General features: G+C 50.5%; 1 protein-coding gene and 1 long non-coding RNA gene across 6 annotated transcripts in view; one reads left to right on the top strand and one right to left on the bottom strand.

The window, feature by feature from the left end:
• Positions 1-19,232, top strand: part of AXIN2 (axin 2) — a 108,935-nt gene extending 89,703 nt beyond the window's left edge. For 3 of the 5 annotated variants that reach the window (XM_055258905.2, XM_055258906.2, XM_055258907.2), the window contains exons 4-11: positions 6,244-6,346; positions 9,431-9,571; positions 9,934-10,445; positions 10,706-10,900; positions 11,217-11,450; positions 12,049-12,144; positions 13,748-13,915; positions 17,706-19,178. In XM_055258905.2, the coding sequence (XP_055114880.2) occupies positions 6,244-6,346; positions 9,431-9,571; positions 9,934-10,445; positions 10,706-10,900; positions 11,217-11,450; positions 12,049-12,144; positions 13,748-13,915; positions 17,706-17,832 (1,576 nt within the window). In that variant the 3' untranslated portion in view covers positions 17,833-19,178. Of the gene's footprint in view, positions 1-6,243; positions 6,347-9,430; positions 9,572-9,933; positions 10,446-10,705; positions 10,901-11,216; positions 11,451-12,048; positions 12,145-13,747; positions 13,916-17,705 lie in introns of all 5 variants that reach the window. The other 2 variants (XM_055258908.2, XM_055258910.2) reach the window with 2 other exon arrangements.
• Positions 5,662-9,620, bottom strand: LOC129470761 (uncharacterized). Its single transcript, XR_008653297.2, has 2 exons — positions 9,440-9,620; positions 5,662-6,396 (listed from the first exon to the last, which is right to left on the bottom strand). It is a non-coding gene; the product is annotated as an uncharacterized lncRNA (long non-coding RNA).
• Positions 19,233-20,785: the final 1,553 nt, after the last annotated feature.

Genomic DNA, 20,785 nt, shown 5'->3' with positions numbered 1-20,785 from the left:
TAGCATGCATTCCTCCTGTAGCATATATTACTTTGTGGATTGTGTGGGACTCTTAGCATTATGTGTAAAATAAGAGTAAGTTGAAATTGATTGAAGGCATTGAGTGAATCTCCTAAGTCAAATGCAGTTTACGTAAGACGGTAAGACTTCTGTTTAGTTTTCTTAGAGACTATTTTTGGCTTGTTTCCTGGTCCTTGGCTGCATGTCAGTCCCCATCATTGAGGTGTTATTCCGGGTTCATGATGAGATAACTTGGGTGTAGTCCCACACTTATTTCTGTTTGATCCTCCCAAGACCCAATCAGAAAGGTAGGCAGGCAGATACTTGGGACTTTACAGATGAGGAAATAAGGCCTGGTGCTTCCACAGCCATGCACCTCTGAGACAGACTTCAGGTCCAGGCCAGACACAGGCCCTGCACTTTGCCCCTGCTTTGCCCTTCCCCCAGGCATGAGCGTTCTCAACGTGAGATCTGTGAATAGGACCAGTTGGTCATGAGACCTTTGAGCCACTTTGGGTTTCTTTTATTTATATTTCTTAGTAATCAAGACTGCTTTTTAGAAAGACTGGTTCCGGGAGGGGTAGAAGGGAGCAGGTTCTAAGTTCTCCTCTGCAGCCTCCCCATTTACTTCCTCTTCTTTTATCCCCTTCCCAGAAGAAAAACTTTCTTTTATTTAGAGGTGACTTTAAAACTTTCACCCTTCCCCCTTTAGCTGAAGCATTTTGGATTCCAAGCATGGGGGAGCCACTTTTCAGGGATCAGGTTACCTTTGCCAGTCCCTATTCTAGGTGGCAAGGGTTAGTGTGTAGTTCAGTGAGGTCCACTTGGATACAGAGACAGAAGAGGGCAAATCCCTCATGTAGCGGCTTTCTCTTTGGGGCACAGCAGATACCTTTGGGTCCCTGGTGGCAGAACCTGTGAGTATTAATAAGCCTATTCTGTGGCAAAGCTGCCTTGGATGGATAGTGAGTAAACCAGGAAGCCAGGAGGAAGTGCTGCAAGGCCTGGAGACCCGTGGGCTCATGGTGTCGGCTCTGTTCGTCCTGGTGGTGTTGAATGGCTCTGTGCCCTCTCCGAACCAAGTGCGCAGGTTATCAGATTAACTGTCACAGTTGTGCCCACCTGGGCATTTATACTAATTAGGAGTGCATTTGGCATCCATGTGGGGTCACTGTCTCTTGGGCGTTGTCTCACGCTGCCTCTAGTGGGGCTCACTAGAAAACATCAGTAGGGTCTCCAGACTTGTTGGCACTGACTCAAGCTGCCATTGGGTGCCAGGCATGGGGGTCTCTGGGGCCCTCCTCACTCTGCTGCAAGCAGACTTGGCGATGCAACGTGTTCTCTGGCCGACTGGCCCTGGGTGTGTGTGATCCTGCCCAGTGCCGGGCGGTCACCCGGGATTCCCAGGGCTGGGATCAGACCCCCTCTTCAGAGCTCTGCCAATTGTAGGCCTTGTGCAGATGAGAGCACCGGGCGAGAAATAAAGTGTGTGGGGGATGAAAAGCTGAACTGAATCGCTTTCAGCCCATTGTTCATCCCGGGAAGCTTAGAGGGGATAAGAGGGTAGCAGGCCCCTTTGAAATTTCCTTGAACAAGTGAATAGGAGCGCCCCATAAAGCATGAAAAGAGCCCTGGCTGTTTCTCCCGTCACAATGGCCAGTGCGAGCTGTGAGGGGCTGGGGAGGGGGGCTGGCTGCCCTGCTGGGAGCTGGGGAGGGAACAGGGCTGGGGGGGGCTGGAGAGGGAGAGAGAGGGGGTCACAGGCAGCCTTCAATAGACTCCAGAAGGTTGGAGTTCATTAGACACAAACCCAGGAAAGCAATCATCTCATTTGCGACAGAACCAATTAAGTCCCGGGGGCCTTTGCAAGCGGCCTGGGTAGAAGTTGGGGCAGCGCTGGCCTGCACTTGGTTATTCCAGGGAGCCACACGCCAGGGCCTGCGTGTGCAGAGCAGGCAGGGGCTTTAAAGAAATCATTGCCTTCTCCCAAAGCCTACTGCTGACTTCTGTTTTCCTGCTAAGTAAAAAGCCCTGTTAAAGATGGCTGGGGATTTGGGCCTCTGAGAAGGCTGTTTTATGAGCCTGTTACTCTGAAACCTGCATTCTCGGAAGAAATGGCTTAATTTTTTTTCGAGACAGAGTCTCGCTCTGTCGCCAGGCTGGAGTGCAGTGGCGCGATCTTGGCTCACTGGAACCTCCATCTCCTGGGTTCAAGCGATTCTCCTGCCTCAGCCTCCTAAGTAGCTGGGACTACAGGCGTGCGCCACCACGCCCAGCTAATTTTTCTATTTTTAGTAGAGACAGGGCTTCACCATGTTGGCCAGGATGGTCTCGATCTCTTGACCTCATGACCCGCCCGCCTCAGCCTCCCTAAGTGGTGGGATTACAGGTGTGAGCCACCGCAACCTGCCAAAAAAATTTAACATTAACTGCCAGACTCCCACCAAAATCCTTGCAGCACTGGAGGCAGAAGGCTGTGGGGCCATTCCAGGGCATCAGGCTTAGAAGGATGGAGTGAAGAGGCTGAAAACGTCAGAAGCAGCAGACTCTTTGCCGCCCAAGTGTAGCCATGGTTAGATGTTGCCAGGAAGCATGAAAGCTAAGTCAGTGGCGTGGACGCCTTTGTCTCTTCTTTCTGCTAGGAGTTGCACTTCTAATCAAGATCAGCTATGTTTGTATGTTGCTTCAGCTCTGAGTGTCCCCAAATCAGCACAAGATGACTTTTTGGTGTTCCACACAGGGAATGTCGCGAGTTACTTATTTGTGTTTCTTTATATCTTATTTATGGGGGTTTACTTTGGACACCAGGAAATTCATCTGAGTGAACTTCAAATATTAACCTTTTCCTACAAACCAGGCTTTTGATGTTGGCTGTGATCAGAGGCTGCCTTCAGAGTGGTTGCCAAATGAAGATGCAAGTGGACGCATGTGTGCATGCGTCTGCTATTTCAAAGTCGCCAGAAAATGACATTCAGGTTAGGTCGGGCACGGTGGAGTCAAAAGGCTAAGCTAATTGGCTTGGCTCAAATGGCAGCTAAGTGGAGTCCATACTTCAAAACCATGCTCCCCAGAAACAGCTGGGCCCGGCAGCAGGCTCGTTAACTAAAATGTTTATAATTAAAGGAGACCGTATAGGGACCAAAACTGGTGCTCTCCAGCCCACAGGCTTGAGCAGCCAGGAAACTGATCATAGACTTTTAGAGCTTGAATAAAGGAGAGGCCCCCTTTTGGAATGAGGGGCTGTTTGGGAAGAAGATTCTTGGCTGGAGGGAATTAAAGCCACATTTCCTTGAAGGCGCCTGTTAAGCCTTTCTGAGCCTCTACAGGCTGACATCTTCCTTTTCTGCTCTGGTTACAAGTTGCCTTTCCAGCAGTTGAGTCCTTCACTTGCCCTGGGTAATGGAGTGTGTGTGGTGGTGGTGGTGGGGGACGGGGGGCGGGGTATGAGGTGCTTATGAAATCATTTGTTCCTTTTGCCTTCAATATTGCAGTTGTCTACTCTCCTCCCCATCCCTACCCCCATCCTGTTTTTTTTTTAACGTTATTATATGGAAGAAGAAAAAGAGGCATAAAAGCTCTACCGTTGACTTTCATCTGGGAGAAGGAAGAGTGAAAGCTACTAGTGGAAATGTTAGTCTTGGAGGGGGTGGATGGGGGACTCTTCTAGGACTCTTGAAGCCTTATGTCACTTGTGTCATGGTGGGTCCATGGAGTGCTTGACTCCTGCCCCCAAGACTGTCAGGAACAGGGCTGGAGCAGAGTCATCCACTGTCTTAAGTCCCTGGAAGAAAGACAGAGGGTAGACGTTGTCTTACAGCCCTAGGGCAGCAGAATTTGGTTAGACCAGCATGAGCCCAATCTGTGGGATACCGCCACCCCTACCATACAAGGTATCTTAGGTGAGAGATGGGGATATTCAGCGTGGCTTGGGAACCACCTGGCAAGCCCCATAGCTAGTGAGTACTAGGTGGTTGGGGAGGACTTTCCAGAAAATTCCACAAATTTCCCCCTCATGCCTTATGAATGTCAGGTGACTGTGTGGGGTTTAGGAAATGGCACTTCCACATTCAGACCATCAGGAAGCTTGACTGCTGATTGGGGCTGGGAAGGGCATCTTAATGAAATGACCAAGTGTAGGTTGTTACAGATGCCTGTTCTGGAGTCCAACAGTGGCTTGGGTATGAGTTATCAATCTGCTACTGACTGTAACACTAGGTGAGCTATTGAGCATTTCTGGTCATCTGTAAAATGTGGCTCATTAAGGTTCTTATGAGAATGAAGTCTGATTATAAGTCCAATGTCTGACGTACAGTAGGGACTCAGTATGGAGGAGCTGGCATTCTCAGGTTGGCATCAGTTGCCTTGGGTGCGATTTGGTTTCTGGTCAAGCCAGTCATGCTTGTAAGTCCCGTTTTCAACTACCCAAGGTGAAGACACAGAGTTTTGATAAATAATCTTTAGGTGGGCTTGGTCAAGTGCCGAGCCTCATGAGTAGGAGGCTGACTGTTTCTCAGTCATGAGTAGGAAACGTTTCTCCAGCACTGGTCAGCCAGCTGCTGCGAATCCTTCCCACAATGCCCTGTCACTGCTCCATACTCATCTTTCTTTGGGGCAGTACTCACACTTGGGGGTAAGTTTTTGTTCTGGATACTGATCTGTCTTCTCTCCCTTCCCTACTCCCCTCAGTGCAATTATCCTTTATGCACTCTTTAGCCAGGGTTTGGTTAACATACATTGGTTTGTTAATCTATTGGAATCTTCATTGTCTCTTGTGTGGCCCTGTTTTCTGACCTAGGTCAGCAGACTTCCTGAAAATGCAGCTATTTAGAATTCTAGGGCATTTCAGATAAGGAGCTAGAGGTTGACCAGTTACTCCTGGCTGCCCCCTGGGTATTTTTAGACATTGCTAATTATCCTATTTTTCTTCCACCCTATGATGAACCAGACATTGGGGAAAGGGAGGTAGCCAAACACCCAATTTCAATATTTACAGCCTCCAAGTATGATTCATTATGAAAATGTTTGCACCCTGAGGCTTTTGTAAATAAGTGGCCTCCTGAAGGGACATCAATGGGAAAATAGTCACACCTTGACCATTCTGCTTTTAAGAAGGAAATTCTTTCTGGAAAAAATCATGGCAACTCCAGGTCATGGTTGTAGTGAACACTAGCTGGACTGGAGGCTTTTTAAAAATTCTTCCACTTGTTAATGTTTTTAAAAATGTAACGGATAGGGGCCCATACTTCTTCAGGTCTTTGCCCAAAGGTCCCTTTCTCAATGAGGACTTAATTGACACCCACATCCAGTTTAAATTTGCAGCTTACCCACTCACCAGTGATTCTCCTTTTCCTTCTGTGTATTTATTCATAGTACATATCACTAACGTACTATTTTTTATTTTGTTCATTGCCTGTGCCTCCCCATTAGAATATAAACTTCAAGAGGGCAGTTGTTTGAATTATGTATCCACTTTGTCTACTGCTCTCTTGCCTAGTGCCTAGGAGAAGATCTGGCACATAGTAGGTGCTAATCTTTAAATGGATTGCACAGACCACCACATAGTAGGGGCTTTTCTCTTCATGCCCACATTGGTCATGTGTCTTTGAAAATTCCTTGGTTGGGGGTGGTAGGGTTTGGAGCTGAGAGAATGGGCCAAAATGTTATATATTCTTTTTATTAATCACCCTGTACTGGTTTATAAAAAGAAATACATTTGGAAATGACTGGGAGGTTGACTTGGAGAGTTATGCATGCTTCACTAATGCCTGATTTAGCCCTCTGTAGGTTTGGTCCTTATCCCTACAACTTTCTGCCCTGGCCCTATCCGTAAGGCACTGGTTCCTGGTTTGAAGCAGTGGGAACAAGTGGGAGGACCAATGGGGCCTGAGAATCTCCTACTTGGGGCACCTGTAAAATAGGGGAGCCTTTGCTCTGCCTGGGCTGGCTGGAGTGTAACCCAGTTCGAAGATAACAGCCCAAGAGATGAACTTTCCAGGCTCTTTCCAAGTCAATGCTTCTGCATCCGAGGGAGCCAAGTTTCCATAGATGATTGATGGGCAGGATTTAAATTTGATCTTGGGTGGGTCCTTCCCTGTGGGAACACCGATGGCATCTGGAGACATGTGACACTCCTATGGAAGCATGTGGCCCTGTCGGCGGGATCTCAAGATGGAATATGAGAGTAGCTCATGTGCTGAAAACATCCTCGTAAGCCTATGGATTCTGTCTTTTCCTTTCCCTTAGAGATGGAATTCCTCCTTATCGTGTGGGCAGTAAGAAACAGCTCCAGAGAGAAATGCATCGCAGTGTGAAGGCCAATGGCCAAGTGTCTCTACCTCATTTCCCGGTGAGTACAGTCTGGAGTGAGGAGGCAGCTGTTTTCTGCTATGTTGAGTCCTAAGGAAAAGAAATGGGTGGTGGAATGGGGAGAGGTATAGGGAAGGTAGAAAAGAGCAGTACCTAAGGTCCCCTAGGGCAAAGGGAGAGAAAAGAAGAACTGGACAATAGACATCACGTGGTTTTTTGGGTTGTGATGGTGAGCACAGTGATGTGATTATGAGGTATCAGTCAGTTTTGCTATAAAGGAGGTTGAGTAATTTATAAAGAAAAGAGGTTTATGGCTGGGCGCAGTGGCTCATGCCTGTAATGTCAGCACTTTGGGAGTCTGAGGTGGGCAGATCACCTGAGGTCAGGAGTTCGAGACCAGCCTGGCCAACATGGTGAAACCCCACCACTACTAAAAATACAAAAATTAGCCTGGCGTGGTGACACGTGCCTATAGTCCCAGCTACTTGGGAGCCTGTGGCAGGGGAATCACTTGAACCTGGGAGGTGGAGGTTGTAGTGAGCTAACGCCAGTGCACTCCAGCCTGGGCGACAGAGCGAGACTCTGTCTCAAAAGAAAAAAAAAAAGAAAAGAGGTTTATTTGGTTCATGATCTGCAGGCTGTACAAGAACCATGGCGCCAACATCTGCTTCTGGTGAAGGTTTCAGGGAGCTTTCAATCATAATGCAGGGGAAGGGGAGCCACTTTGTAATACAGGGAGAGAAGCAGCAAGCTGAGGTTGGGGGAGTGGTGGGCAGTGCCATGTTCTTTCAAACAACCAGATCTCATATGAACTACAGGGAAAACTTGCTCATTACTGCAGGGAGGGCACCAAACACCTCCCACTAGGCGCACTTCCACCATTGGGGATCATACATGAGATTTGGAGGGGACAAACATCCCAACTGTATCAGAGGTTTGATGACCTATTTTTGAACCTTTGCATTTTCTGAATTCAAAAAAAAAATTCCCTATGAGAAAGAAACTGAAGCACTTATTTCCCAGAAACCAAGAAATGCTAGATGATCCATGCTTCTCTACAGCTTGGTGAGCTCACTGTATTTCCATTAGAATGGAAGCCCTCTGATGGGAGGGAGTTTTATCTGTTCTGTTAACCTCTGTATGCACAGAGACATAGGTGCTCAATAAACATTTGAGTGAATGAATAAGGAACCTCTGCCCCCTTGGGACATTCTCCTGCTCTCTTCACTGGGACATTCTACTTCTTGTGTCAACCACAGGACTCCAAGTCATTTTAGTCAGTGATTTTAGTCATTCATTTATGTATTCATTGACTATTTCTCCTCCTGGCTCCTGAAGCCCTGGAGGGTAGCTGTTCCCTTCCAACTCCAGAACTTGGCCTGGTACCTGCTGGTGAGTCTGTGCCTATCAAATGCAGAATGAACGAAACGTTCAGAAGTGAGGATCTCCTGAGCAGCTTCTTCCTGTGACTGAGATGGTGGTTGAAGGGCTTTTCTGGGACCTCTCCTTTTATTTCCATGCTTGCTAAAGCAGCCAGCACATGGCTGTACTCAAGAGAACTTCCCCATCTACATTCCCATTTTAGGGCTGTGCTGTTTACAACAGTCTCAGATCCAGGTTGCAAGGACACTCTTCTTTAAGGAGGGGAAGAAAGCACCCAGCTCATAGCAGGTGTTTATGAATCCTTCCTGCCAGCTTCAGAGAATCTAATTGGTCTGTCTGGTTATGCTGTGCTTAAAAAATTAACACATTGAATTGCTAAACCCATGTCGCATTAGTGCACAAACTATAGCTCTTCTCTGAAAGCTCCTCACACAGACAAGGGCAGACTTACCTTGTTTTAAAATTAGCATATTAAAATTGCTTTTCTGAGGACCTCTAGCATCCCCTCCCTCTACAGATAACAAGTATTGATGACATACTATCATTGTTTTTTTTGACGGGGGGATATGTGAGTTAACAAAGAAAAGTTCTATCGCCCAAGCTTGTAAATTAGATGATTTTGTCCTGGGGTGTGCAAATCGACTTTCTCCATCAGGCAGCGCTTTGATCAGGGCCTGCGAGGAGCCAGCCTGTGTGAGAATGGCCACCTACACAGGAGCCTTTCTGTCCTCTCCCAGTTTCTGCAGCTAAGTGGTTGCCGTGGCAAGGCCCATCTTTTCAGCTGGGGGAGATGCTAGCCTTTGCAAGTTAGCTTTCTGCTACCCCCACCTCACCCCAAAGAAAGGAGCTAAGCAAGAGGGAGATTAGGAAGAAGGAGGTAGAACACTGGAGAGGTGGGGGGTTGGGTGGGGGGTTGGGTGGGGGGAGCGAGATGACAGGAAAAGGACAGAAAGCTGGGCAGCAGGGGTTCTCTCTGTTTGCTGCTTTTGGCAGGCATACTTGGTGCCTTTTTATATTCTGCACTTGATTTGGAGATGTTCCCTTTTCCCTTGATAGATCAGCTTCAGGCAGCCAAGCTCAGCAGTGTTCTGCTACTAGCCTGCAGCAGCTTTCTTCATTTTCTGTACAAAGAGAGAGGGAGGAGGGAAGGAGAAAAACGAGTGAGATCGAGGACAGTGTTGAGACAACACCACCTCAAAGGTGCGCAGTGTGCGGCCAGGAAATAAATTACCACTTCTTCTCTGATCCAGGCTGTTTGACTCCCTTTTCCCCCCCTTTCTTCCCTCCCACCTCCTTTCCAATCTTATTTTTTTAAATTTTCAACTCCCTTTCTGTTTAGATTCTACTTTCTATTCCTTGAGTTGGTCTCTCCCCTCCCCACCTCAGAGGACTGCCTTTTTTTTTTTTTTTTTTTTTTGATGTTTGACAACAGTCTTTGAAGATTTTCTACTTCAGAGTAGCTACTGATGGGCTGGTTGTACTACAGAGAGAACAAGCAGGGCCTCTCGGAGTGCGACCAACTGCTCCTGCCCAAGGCAAACGCTGGTGGGGACCATGGCTCTCCATGAGGCCATGGCGCTAGCGCATAAAAGTCCCGAGCAGCCCAGGCCGCCTTGCCATCCACTCTCCACCCGAACATGGGTTTGCGGTGCACAGTGCCTGGTGCGGGAAGCTCCGGTCAAGCCACCGCCCACCCGGCCTGCTGAACGTGCCTCCTCCCTTTCCTTTCCACGTCCTGTAGAGAACCCACCGCCTGCCCAAGGAGATGACCCCCGTGGAACCCGCCACCTTTGCAGCTGAGCTGATCTCGAGGCTGGAGAAGCTGAAGCTGGAGTTGGAGAGCCGCCACAGCCTGGAGGAGCGCCTGCAGCAGATCCGAGAGGTAATGCGGCCTAGGCCCTCTTCCTGCTTCCGTCCATGGCGTGCGCGCACGTATGTGTATGCGCATGTGCCTGGCGTGCGTGAGGATGTGCGCATGTGCAATGCTTGCGCATGCGCTTGGGCTGCGTGTGATTGTGTGCCTAGGCTTGGGCTGTGTGCGCATGTGCGTGGGTTGCGTGTGAGTGTGCACACGCGTGTGGATATGTACTTGTGTAGGTGGGCCTTGCGTGTGCGCATAGGCATGGCTGTGGGCGTGCACATGGGTGTGCGTGCTCCTGCGTAGGGAGCCGAATGTTGTAACCCCAGGGCCTCTGGCCCTTCTGCTTCCTGGGTCATTTCTCCTTCTGACGTCTTCCCTTTCAGGATGAAGAGAAGGAGGGCTCCGAGCTCACACTCAGTTCGCGGGAGGGGGCGCCCACGCAGCACCCCCTCTCCCTACTGCCCTCCGGCACCTACGAGGAAGACCCGCAGACAATACTGGACGATCACCTGTCCAGGGTCCTCAAGACCCCTGGCTGCCAGTCTCCGGGCGTAGGCCGCTATAGCCCCCGCTCCCGCTCCCCGGACCACCACCACCACCACCATTCGCAGTACCACTCCCTGCTCCCGCCCGGTGGCAAGCTGCCTCCCGCGGCCGCCTCGCCGGGCGCCTGCCCCCTCCTCGGGGGCAAGGGCTTTGTGACCAAGCAGACGACGAAGCATGTCCACCACCACTACATCCACCACCACGCCGTCCCCAAGACCAAGGAGGAGATCGAGGCGGAGGCCACGCAGCGGGTGCACTGCTTCTGCCCTGGGGGCACCGAGTATTATTGCTACTCGAAATGCAAAAGCCACCCCAAGGCTCCGGAAACCATGTCCAGCGAGCAGTTTGGGTAAGTGCCAGGCGGACCGCAGTGTCCCGTGTGGGGCTTCTCTCCCAGCCAGGTCCATGGGCAGGTGCGAGGTAGGAGCCGCATCACAGGCATTTAGTTTCTAAGAGGGCGGCAGAGGGCACGGCCGGGTGAGGGTGCGGGGAGCAGGTGCATGGGTCTTTCGTGTCACCGGCCCCCCGATTTGCTGAATTGTCTGATTCTAGGAGTCCCGGAGATTTAACCGGATCTCTGGGTTGGGTGTGGTTCTTGGTTCCCCACAGCGGCAGCAGAGGCAGTACCTTGCCCAAACGCAATGGGAAAGGCACGGAGCCGGGCCTGGCCCTGCCCGCCAGGGAAGGAGGGGCCCCCGGCGGAGCTGGGGCCCTGCAGCTTCCCCGGGAGGAAGGAGACAGGTCGCAGGATGTCTGGCAGTGGATGCTGGAGAGTGAGCGGCAGAGCAAGCCCAAGCCCCATAGGTAAACACCGCTTGCCGCCGCCGCGGCCGCGAGGGTCGTGGGCACTCAGTACGGAGGTATTGTGGGAATGGCTGTTTTTGCAGTCCGCCGAATACAAATGTGACTATTTGCTCCTGCCATCATAATATTAAACGTTGGACTGAGCAGACCACAAAAATGTCATGTTTTGGCACTGACCCCTGTTCGTGTTATGGTAGTTATTTTTTTTTTCTCTCTCTCTGAGCAGAATAGACAAGTTTCTATTGAAGTCACATTTTCCAGTTCTTCTAACCCAGTTTCTTTCCTTCTGTTTTCTCTCTGCTCATTCCTTGTTTAGTGCCCAAAGCACAAAAAAGGCCTACCCCTTGGAGTCTGCCCGTTCGTCTCCAGGCGAACGAGCCAGCCGGCACCATCTGTGGGGGGGCAACAGCGGGCACCCCCGCACCACCCCCCGTGCCCACCTGTTTACCCAGGACCCTGCGATGCCTCCCCTGACCCCACCCAACACTCTGGCTCAGCTGGAGGAGGCCTGTCGCAGGCTGGCTGAGGTGTCGAAGCCCCCAAAGCAGCGGTGAGTGGAAGTGAGGGGTCCTAGTTCGAGGCAGGGATTGGGTTTGGGTGGAGACCTGGTCTGTGGCTAATGGGGAGGGCCTCTCTTTCTGCCTGGGTCTCAAACCCTCCCATGAGAAGAAGAATTACTTATGGATGAATAAGCTGCTGCTTTCCAGCTTCTAGAAATTGTTCCTTTCAGTTATGTTCATTCTACCAGAGTTAAGCCAGGATCTGTGAGGCAAGTCATGCCTAGAATTGGGAGAATGAATTTCAGCAATTCCTTACAAATCCCGTTCCTTACAAATGTCTTGATTGTTTAAGGCTGGTTAGTTGAGTATATAAGAAGCTGTGAGATGGAGGATCAAGAGTCCTCAGCCCTTTGCTGGGGCTGAGAGTGTCCCATCCTGGGCTCCCAGGGGGGCTTAGAATGGCTATTCCAAGACGTCTTCCCGGCCTCTTCAGCCACTGTTAACCCAGGGTTTTGGTTGGGTCTCCATAGGGATGGAAGTTGGGTTCGTGTCTCTTCAGGAGGCCAAATAGTAATTTTCTGTTTGCTTTTCAATTGCTCTGGGGACAACAGTGCACCTCTAAATCCCTCGCCCTGGCTGTGTCCTCAGGTGCTGTGTGGCCAGTCAGCAGAGGGACAGGAACCACTCGGCCACTGTTCAGGCGGGAGCCACGCCCTTCTCCAATCCAAGCCTGGCTCCAGAAGAGTGAGTGTCTTTACCTGACATTGCTGAGATCTGCCGAGTGGTTTGTGTTTCAGAATATTCGCTATCTGGAGTTTCATTTTCGTGAAGCTTTTTTTGGTTTTTAAAATCACTTTGATTTTAGTGCTAGGGATGAGGAACAGTAAACGTAGATGTTGCCATCCATGTCCTGCGGACGAATGCGTCATAGCAAGAGTTTTTCTGGTCATACACAAATCAAAAGCTGGGGCATGAAGCTATTAGCAGAAGGGTAGAAGGGACCTCAAATTCAGCTGGAAAAGTTGCCCCCATTCAACTTGCAATGTAGTAGTACTGGAAACATTTGTCACCCCTGAGCAGAAAGATCAGTCTCCACTGTGGCAGAGATGGAGGGGCCCATCCTTGTGTTTTTGTTTGGAGAAGACAGAATATCTTCCCCCAAATTGGGCAGTGATTCTTTTTGTAAATTTAGTCTCTTTCAAAGTAGGTTGAGGAGCTTGCTCAATTTAATTACTGGATGGTGCAATTAAAAAGAAATCTGCTAAAGAGATCTAAAATGGTCTATAGAAAGTTTTCTTTCTGAGTGTCTTCATCCTGATCAATGAGCAATGTCTGAAGTCCTCCATAGGCCACCGCCCTGGACCCTTTCATTGTTTCAATTGGTTGATCCTAAGTGTACCAGCTGTCCGGGTCTGGGCCAGCCACTTTTTTTTTTTTCTTTTTGAGACAGAGTCTCACCCTGTTGCCCAGGCTGGAGTACAGTGGCTCAATCTCGGCTCACTGCAGCCTCCGCCTCCTGAGTTCAGGCAATTCTCCTGCCTCAGCCTCGGCTCACTGCAGCCTCCGCCTCCTGAGTTCAGGCAATTCTCCTGCCTCAGCCTCCTGAGTAGCTGGGCTTGCAGGTGCCCACCACCACGCCCAGCTCATTTTTTGTATTGTTAGTAGAGACGGGGTTTCACCATGTTGGCCAGGCTGGTCTCAAACTCCTGGCCTCAAGTGATCCGCCCACCTCGGCCTCCCAAAGTGCTGGGATTACAGGCGTGAGCCACCACGCCCGGCCTAGCAGCGTTTTTTTCAAGCCGTTCTACAAAATCTCAGAATAAATGGGGAAATGGACATGACTGTGCCATAGCCCCCATTAGTTGTTCTCATTCTGCTGGAATAAGGGGTGGGCTTTAGGCATTCTGAGTTCATGCCATCCCAAAGGTGTCCTGCTCTGGGTTTGTCTCTTTAGCACTCTCCAATCCAGGTGAGACCCAGCATCTCTGTGATAATTTCTCTTCTCTCATCTTCTTGGGGAAGCACCCCATTTATGCCAACCTGCAAGAGGCCGCTGTATACCTTCATTTGGTGGCAGTGGGGGAAATGATACCAATCTGTACAACCAAAAGGCAATCATCCTTTTCTGCATGCTCCATGCAGCACATGTGGGGTTGGACTGTGTGTCCCTGAGAGCTGCCTGACTCTGGAATGTAGGGCTCTGCCCTAGCCCCCACTTTGGGTTTACAATTGCAGCCCTAGTGTTTGGATACCCTGTCACTTATGCACATGTGTGCACGTGTGTGTTTGCTTTAGATGTGTGTCTGCTTTAAAATGCTAAACTTGTTCCATTCCATCTTATTTTCAGTCACAAAGAGCCAAAGAAACTGGCAGGTGTCCACGCGCTCCAGGCCAGTGAGTTGGTTGTCACTTACTTTTTCTGTGGGGAAGAAATTCCATACCGGAGGATGCTGAAGGCTCAGAGCTTGACCCTGGGCCACTTTAAAGAGCAGCTCAGCAAAAAGGGAAATTATAGGTAAGAGTCCTGTGGCTTTTTTCTGCCCTGAGTTTGTTTGCTCAGAACCAAGAGCCAGAGCCTGGAGCAGCTCCCCTGGCTGAGCAGACCTGGGCGGGGCAGGGTGGGAGGGGGCTCAGCAGGCGCTGAGGGAGGCTCCTTCTCATTTCTTCTCTCCCCTCACACTAGCAGCAATAACGAAGCAGCAGCCGCAAGAGGGAGGCTGCGTGGAGGGTTTTCTGGGGGACCTGGCCAGGCTCTTTCCACCAGGTGAACCAGACTGAGGAGAGAAAAGGAGCAGCTGCTTGCTCTGACAGGAGAGTGGGGCTCAGGCCGCACTGCAGAGGCTTCACCTGCAATTGAGGGACTTGTGAGCGAGCGGGGAGCAGGGAGAAAAAAGAGGGACAGGCACACTGATTAGGAGGGAGGGTCTGGAAGCACCGCCCTCCTGGCTTGAGTTTAGGAGAGACCCCACACTGAAGTGAGGAACCATGCCTAGGAAAAGTCCGCCGTGTTTTTCTTAGCCTGCCTTTCCACCTGAAGGGCCTCCCTGGGTTTTATGGGCCATTAGAAGCAGGGATGCGCCTTTGTCCATAACGGAGAAGGGGCTGGACCTGCGGGTGGCCACAGGGTGAATAGGGCAGTCTACTCCCCCTGTCCGGGCCCGGCTGCTTTCTCCCCTGCAGGGGCTTCAGGAAGGGAACTTCCTGGTCTCCTTACCTTGTCTGTAGAGTGGACGAAGGTGCCCTTGAGAAGGTCCATGCTGACTTTTTAGGGCCCTTGAGAGGGTTCAAGAGCTGAGGAGGATGAGGGCCAGCCCTAGGCCATTCCTTCTCTTGATCACTTCCCTAGTAAGGAGCAAGTGATGACTCTGCCTCAGTTCATCTGGAGTCCTCCCTTGCCCCTCTCCATGGCCTGCAGCCCAAGAGAATGTGTGGATTCTGCTCCAGTTCTGTCCCAGGTTTAGGGCTCCAGGCTGGGACAAGGATGAGACAGGGGTACCCTAGTTTTAGGAGGTGCTCACTCTGGGGTCTACACCTGAGACAGAGTTCCAACTCCTCAGCTGTGTGCCGTTGTCACTGCCAGGACCACAGTCTATGCCCAGGTGTGAACCCATTGCCGCCACCAGGGCCAGGGGCGTGAATGGAAAACTCTGAATAGCACTTGGTAACCTGCCAGGTGGGCATGGGCTCCTCGACGGGGACGAGTCCACCTGCAGGGCTCTGAGACACCCTCCCCTCTAGAGCAGGCCCTGTGTAGTTTTACCAGCCACCTTCATCTGGGTGTTAGTGGGGGCGGGGGCTCAAAGTGATTCTCTTTGGAAGGGGGAGGGGATGGAGGTTGGACTGAGCCCCTGGAGGTAACTGGCCAGCAGGGCGTGTTGCTGGGTCTGGATATTCCCTTTTACACCTGGGCAGAGACAATTGTGAAAAGGTATCAAAGGGATGGGGGAACAGGCCTGGCTGCTGCTGCTGCTGCTGCTGCTTTTATCTTGAAAAGACACAAGGTGAAACTAATGACACAAGTGTGCCCCTCTGGGGATTCATTTTGATCTTGGCTTTGTCTGGGCTGGACTTTGAGTGGAACTGCAGGTGACGCCGGAGAAGAGCCACGTGGCGCTGGCATAGGCTTGTGGGGAAGGTGCCTCCTTCAGCTGCTCTGGCCACATCTGGCTCTGATTGTTTTTTTTTTTTTTTCTCCCCAAGGCACAGTTAATAAGCCTGACTTTGAAGCCCTGGCCTCCCTTTTAATGCACAAAGACTTGCACAAATGGTCAACCCTCCGATCCTCTCCAGTTCTTTCCTGAGTGGATCAGGCTGTGGGAAGGCCCTCCCAGCTGCCTTATCTCTGCAGGGCCTGAGCTAGACTCAGTGCCCTCCTGGGGTAGGACAGGGACACAGGGTGTCATGCCTCACCCTTCCAGCAGGGCTGGTGCTTCAACATCTCAATTTGTACGAATACATCCCCCCCTTCAAAAAAATAAAAAAGACCCAGTGAGGTTGGGGCCGTGGAGCAGGGGTGGGAGGTGGGGGACCTGGGATGCGTTGAGTAATCTCAGCATGGCAGGGGTTCAAAAAGCAAACAGTCCCTTCAGACACGCCAGACGCTATTGGTGCCAGATGTCAGAAGAAAGCAAAGTTTGCCACATAAAGCATGTTGCAGTGGAAAAGCCTGTTTCTGGGAGAAAATGAGGGCAGTGCAGTGCGTTTGAAGTCCTGGGGGTGGGGCCGAGAGAATGTGGCCTCTCTCCTCTCTGGAGGAGGTTGCAATTATGTAAAAGGTCACTGCGTGTTTGCTCAGACATGCTGTGAAAGCCCAACTTGGTAAACCCTGGAGGGGTCGGAGCTGGGGCCAAAGGGGTCTGACGGAGGGTGGCGTTGGGATTTGAGCCTCTTATGTGGAGAAGTGACTTTTCCTCCCACTGTCCCCAGTCTCCTGTGCACAGAGCCCCTCCCCATTTTCTCACTGTCTCCTCACGCTCCCCCGAGAATTTTGACCCCTTGACATGACGTGTCTTCAGTGCTGCCTAGTCAGATCTATGCCGTTGTTCACCCCACTGCATTAGCTGGGTCAGGAATGCTGAAAACAAAGAACCTTGACTAAACCCAGCTGTTCACTGTATTTAGCCTTATCTCCTACAAAAGTATTTGGCTTGCCTTTATTAAAGAGGGAAAAAATTGAGCTCTCACCAAGGGGAGTTAATTTTTTTTTTTATTTTTAAAGGGAAAAGACAAAGCCCAACCATAACCCTGAGACACAATTAAATGCTTGAAAGGTTCTCCCATCCCCCCAGGGGACTGTGACCTTCCCTCTGTGAGTGGCCTTTATGGGCTGGAAATGACAGCTTGCAGGGGCAAGTTTAATCCCTCTGAGGGGTCTCCCTTGGCTGGGGACAGGGAAGGAAGAGGCCCTCGCTTAATTTCCTCAGAAGGGGTTTGGGGGTGGGCCTGGCCCAAGAGGACAGCAGTTGTTTCCGAATGTGGCGCTCCTGAGAGGCCAGGCATTTGCATCTGTACAATTAAACAGCCTCAGAAGAAAGAACGCTGGGGAGGGATGAAAGGAGCCTTTAATCAACGAGCATAATAGAAGGGCCTTTGCTGTTTGACCCTGGAGGGGTGGGATGGGAGAAGAGGCCTGGAAATGGGGAGAAGAGGGGAGGGCATCATGGGGCCAGTGCCGTCTGTTTGGCCCTGGGAAGCTGTGCTGGGCTGGCTTGCCTCCTGTGTGGCTGTGCCAGGGCCATCCAGGAGTGTTGCACTTGGTCCCTGGAGGATGGCAAGGCCGAGAGGCTTCTGGACTGCTAAACCATCTGGAAGTCAGCCTTTTACAGACTTCAGCAGGTTCCGGCTCTCCAGGTGTGATGGGTTCAGGATGGCTGAACCTGGAGATAGTCTGGAGTCTCTTTGAAGGACCTGCTTGGCTCCTGCTGCAAATGAACTGCAGGCATTCGTCCTTCCCTTCCCTCCCCCACCCCACTGCTGAAAAAGGTTGGAGGGGAAAAGCAGCTCTGCTTTTCACAGTGTATGTGTGTCAGGGGACAGCAGAGGTGCTGGGCTGAAGATTGCAGGTGGCAGGCCCAGCCCAGGCTGCTGTTAAGTGGGTGCCCGGCCTTCATCATCTCGGCCCACCTGCTGCTTGTGGTGTGGCCAGTCCCAGTTGCCATCTTAAAGCAGATGTGGGCAACAGTGTCCATGCACACCTGCCATAGCAAATTCCTAGGATACCTCAGTCCTCCATGTTGGTATGCTTTTCTTTTCAACAATGTGGAAAATGCAGTTTACCAAGAAGCTTTTCTGGTTTTCCTTTTAAGGTATTACTTCAAAAAAGCAAGCGATGAGTTTGCCTGTGGAGCAGTGTTTGAGGAGATCTGGGAGGATGAGACGGTGCTCCCGATGTATGAAGGCCGGATTCTGGGCAAAGTGGAGCGGATCGATTGAGCCTTGGGGTCTGGCTTTGGTGAACTGTTGGAGCCCGAAGCTCTTGTGAACTGTCTTGGCTGTGAGCAAGTGCGACAAAACAATTTGAAGGAAAATTAAACCAATGAAGAAGACAAAGTCTAAGGAAGAATCGGCCAGTGGGCCTTCGGGAGGGCGGGGGGAGGTTGATTTTCATGATTCATGAGCTGGGTACTGACTGAGATAAGAAAAGCCTGAACTATTTATTAAAAACATGACCACTCTTGGCTATTGAAGATGCTGCCTGTATTTGAGAGACTGCCATACATAATATATGACTTCCTAGGGATCTGAAATCCATAAACTAAGAGAAACTGTGTATAGCTTACCTGAACAGGAATCCTTACTGATATTTATAGAACAGTTGATTTCCCCCATCCCCAGTTTATGGATATGCTGCTTTAAACTTGGAATGGGGAGACAGGAAGTTTTAATTGTTCTGACTAAGGAGTTGAGCTAGGAGTGCGTTCATGGTTTCTTCACTAACAGAGGAATTATGCTTTGCACTGCGTCCCTCCAAGTGAAGACAGACTTTTTTAGACAGACTTTTTAAAATGGTGCCCTACCATTGACACATGCAGAAATTGGTGCATTTTTTTTTTCCTATGCTGCTCTGTTTGTCTTAAAGGTCTTGAGGGTTGACCATGTTGCGTCATCATCAACATTTTGGGGGTTGTGTTGGATGGGATGATCCGTTGCAGAAGGAGAGGCAGGGAACCCCGCTCCTTGGGGCCCCAGGTTGATCGTGTGACTGAGGCTCCACCTCATGTAGCCTCCCCAGGCCCAGGGCCCTGAGGCCTGCTAGAATCACTGCCACTGTGCTTTCGTGGAAATGACAGTTCCTTGTTTTTTTTTGTTTCTGTTTTTGTTTTACATTAGTCATTGGACTACAGCCATTCAGGAACTACCCCCTGTCCCGCAAAGAAACGAACAGTTGTAGGGAGACCCAGCAGCACCTTTCCTCCACATACCTTCATTTTGATGTTCGGGTTTTTGTGTTAAGTTAATCTGTACATTCTGTTTGCCATTGTTACTTGTACTATACATCTGTATATAGTGTACGGCAAAAGAGTATTAATCCACTATCTCTAGTGCTTGACTTTAAATCAGTACAGTACCTGTACCTGCACGGTCACCCGCTCCGTGTGTCGCCCTATATTGAGGGCTCAAGCTTTCCCTTGTTTTTTGAAAGGGGTTTATGTATAAATATATTTTATGCCTTTTTATTACAAGTCTTGTACTCTGACTTTTGTCATGACATTTTGTTCTACTTATACTGTAAATTATGCATTATAAAGAGTTCATTTAAGGAAAATTACTTGGTACAATAATTATTGTAATTAAGAGATGTAGCCTTTATTAAAATTTTATATTTTTCAAAACATCGGCCTCCTCGTCTTTGAATCCCCAGGGTGGGAACAGGGCCGAGGGGCCCTTTTGTGTGTAGACATCTGTGCTTGATTTCCCATCTTGCCCAAGCCCCGTCTCTGACCTCGAGCCCTGACCTGATCTGAACCCACCTGGAGGTTTTGTAAAACCATTTATTCAAATCACCTGGCTACTGGCTGAGGCTTTTCTTGCCTTGGAGCAGGCTGTAGACGACATCCCCTTTGGGGTCCTCTTCCCTGTAACACCTCCATTCAGCCTCTTCCTCCTGGGCAGATTGTCTCCAGTCCGGCCAGGTAGGTGCAGGGGACCAGGGGATGAGAGAAGGCCCTCCCAGGAGTTTCAATAGGTGTCTCCGACATGAAAGCCGTTCAGCAGATGGTTTCATAGACCTGGAATGTCCACGTGGGGCCAATGGACTTAGAGATCAAAGCTAGCCAGGCAATCCTCCCCATTCTGGGAGCTGATCAACAAGGCTGACTATTAATCCTGTCTGAGTATTTTATCGTGGGCCGTCAGGCCCAGGGCCGGTCAGGTGTCGGGAACATAGCAAGCAGGTGGTTCAGGAGGAGGTGACATGGGCAGCTTCTGCACTGCTCAGTGGACAGGTGTGCTTGTGTGGCTGAGGACCTCAGCAGGCAGTTGCCCGCTCAACTAACGTGCCCTCCCTATACCCTGAGCACTTGGCATGCATGCCAGGCCATACTTCAGATCTGGGAAAGCAGGTCTTTTTAGTGGAGTCCTAGGAAGAACCCTTTTTAAAAATAGAGGATCTGTAACTGCAGTTAGACTTGACTTCTTTTTTTTTTTTTTTTTTTTTTTTTTTTGAGACGGAGTCTTGCTCTGTCGCCCAGGCTGGAGTGCAGTGGCGCGATCTTGGCTCACTGCAAGCTCCGCCTCCCGGGTTCACGCCATTCTCCTGCCTCAGCCTCCGGAGTAGCTGGGACTACAGGTGCCCGCCACCGCGCCCGGCTAATTTTTTGTATTTTTAGTAGAGACGGGGTTTCACTGTGGTCTCAATCTCCTGACCTCGTGATCCACCCGCCTCGGCCTCCCAAAGTGCTGGGATTACAGGCGTGAGCCACCGCGCCCGGCTAGACTTGACTTCTTGTGTGCTGAGTTTTCATGAAATGAACTTGGTGGTCTGCAGTGGATCTGCTTGGCTTGTTCTTCCTGCTGTGAACTGGCGTCGGGCATAGAGAAAGGCCAGCGTTCTGGCCATGTGGGGTAGGGATGTAGTAGGAGTTGTCAAGGCTGCTGGGAGAGTCCTGAGCTACCCTCCGAGAAGGCAAGGGTGTGAGGGCATCTGGCAAGAGGCTGGAGGAGCTCTCTGATTCCTTGAACTTGTCCCTAACCATGCAAATTGCCGTGCCCTCCCCTCCTGGCTAGAATGGGGGCTCATACCAGGGTGTCCACCACTTTCCAAATTGTAAGCTTCTTTCCAAGACAAAAGGATGAGGAGATGCAACCTATTGTGTGTGGTGAAGATTGGGGTTTGTGGATGGCTTTTCATCTCTATCTTCAGGCGTCTTGATTGAGGAGAGTGATG

Source organism: Symphalangus syndactylus, chromosome 20 (genome assembly GCF_028878055.3).
Source record: "Symphalangus syndactylus isolate Jambi chromosome 20, NHGRI_mSymSyn1-v2.1_pri, whole genome shotgun sequence".
Taxonomy (NCBI): domain Eukaryota; kingdom Metazoa; phylum Chordata; class Mammalia; order Primates; family Hylobatidae; genus Symphalangus; species Symphalangus syndactylus.
The sequence above is the reverse complement of the archived record's forward strand: the minus strand, read 5'-3'. Positions and strand labels throughout refer to the sequence as shown.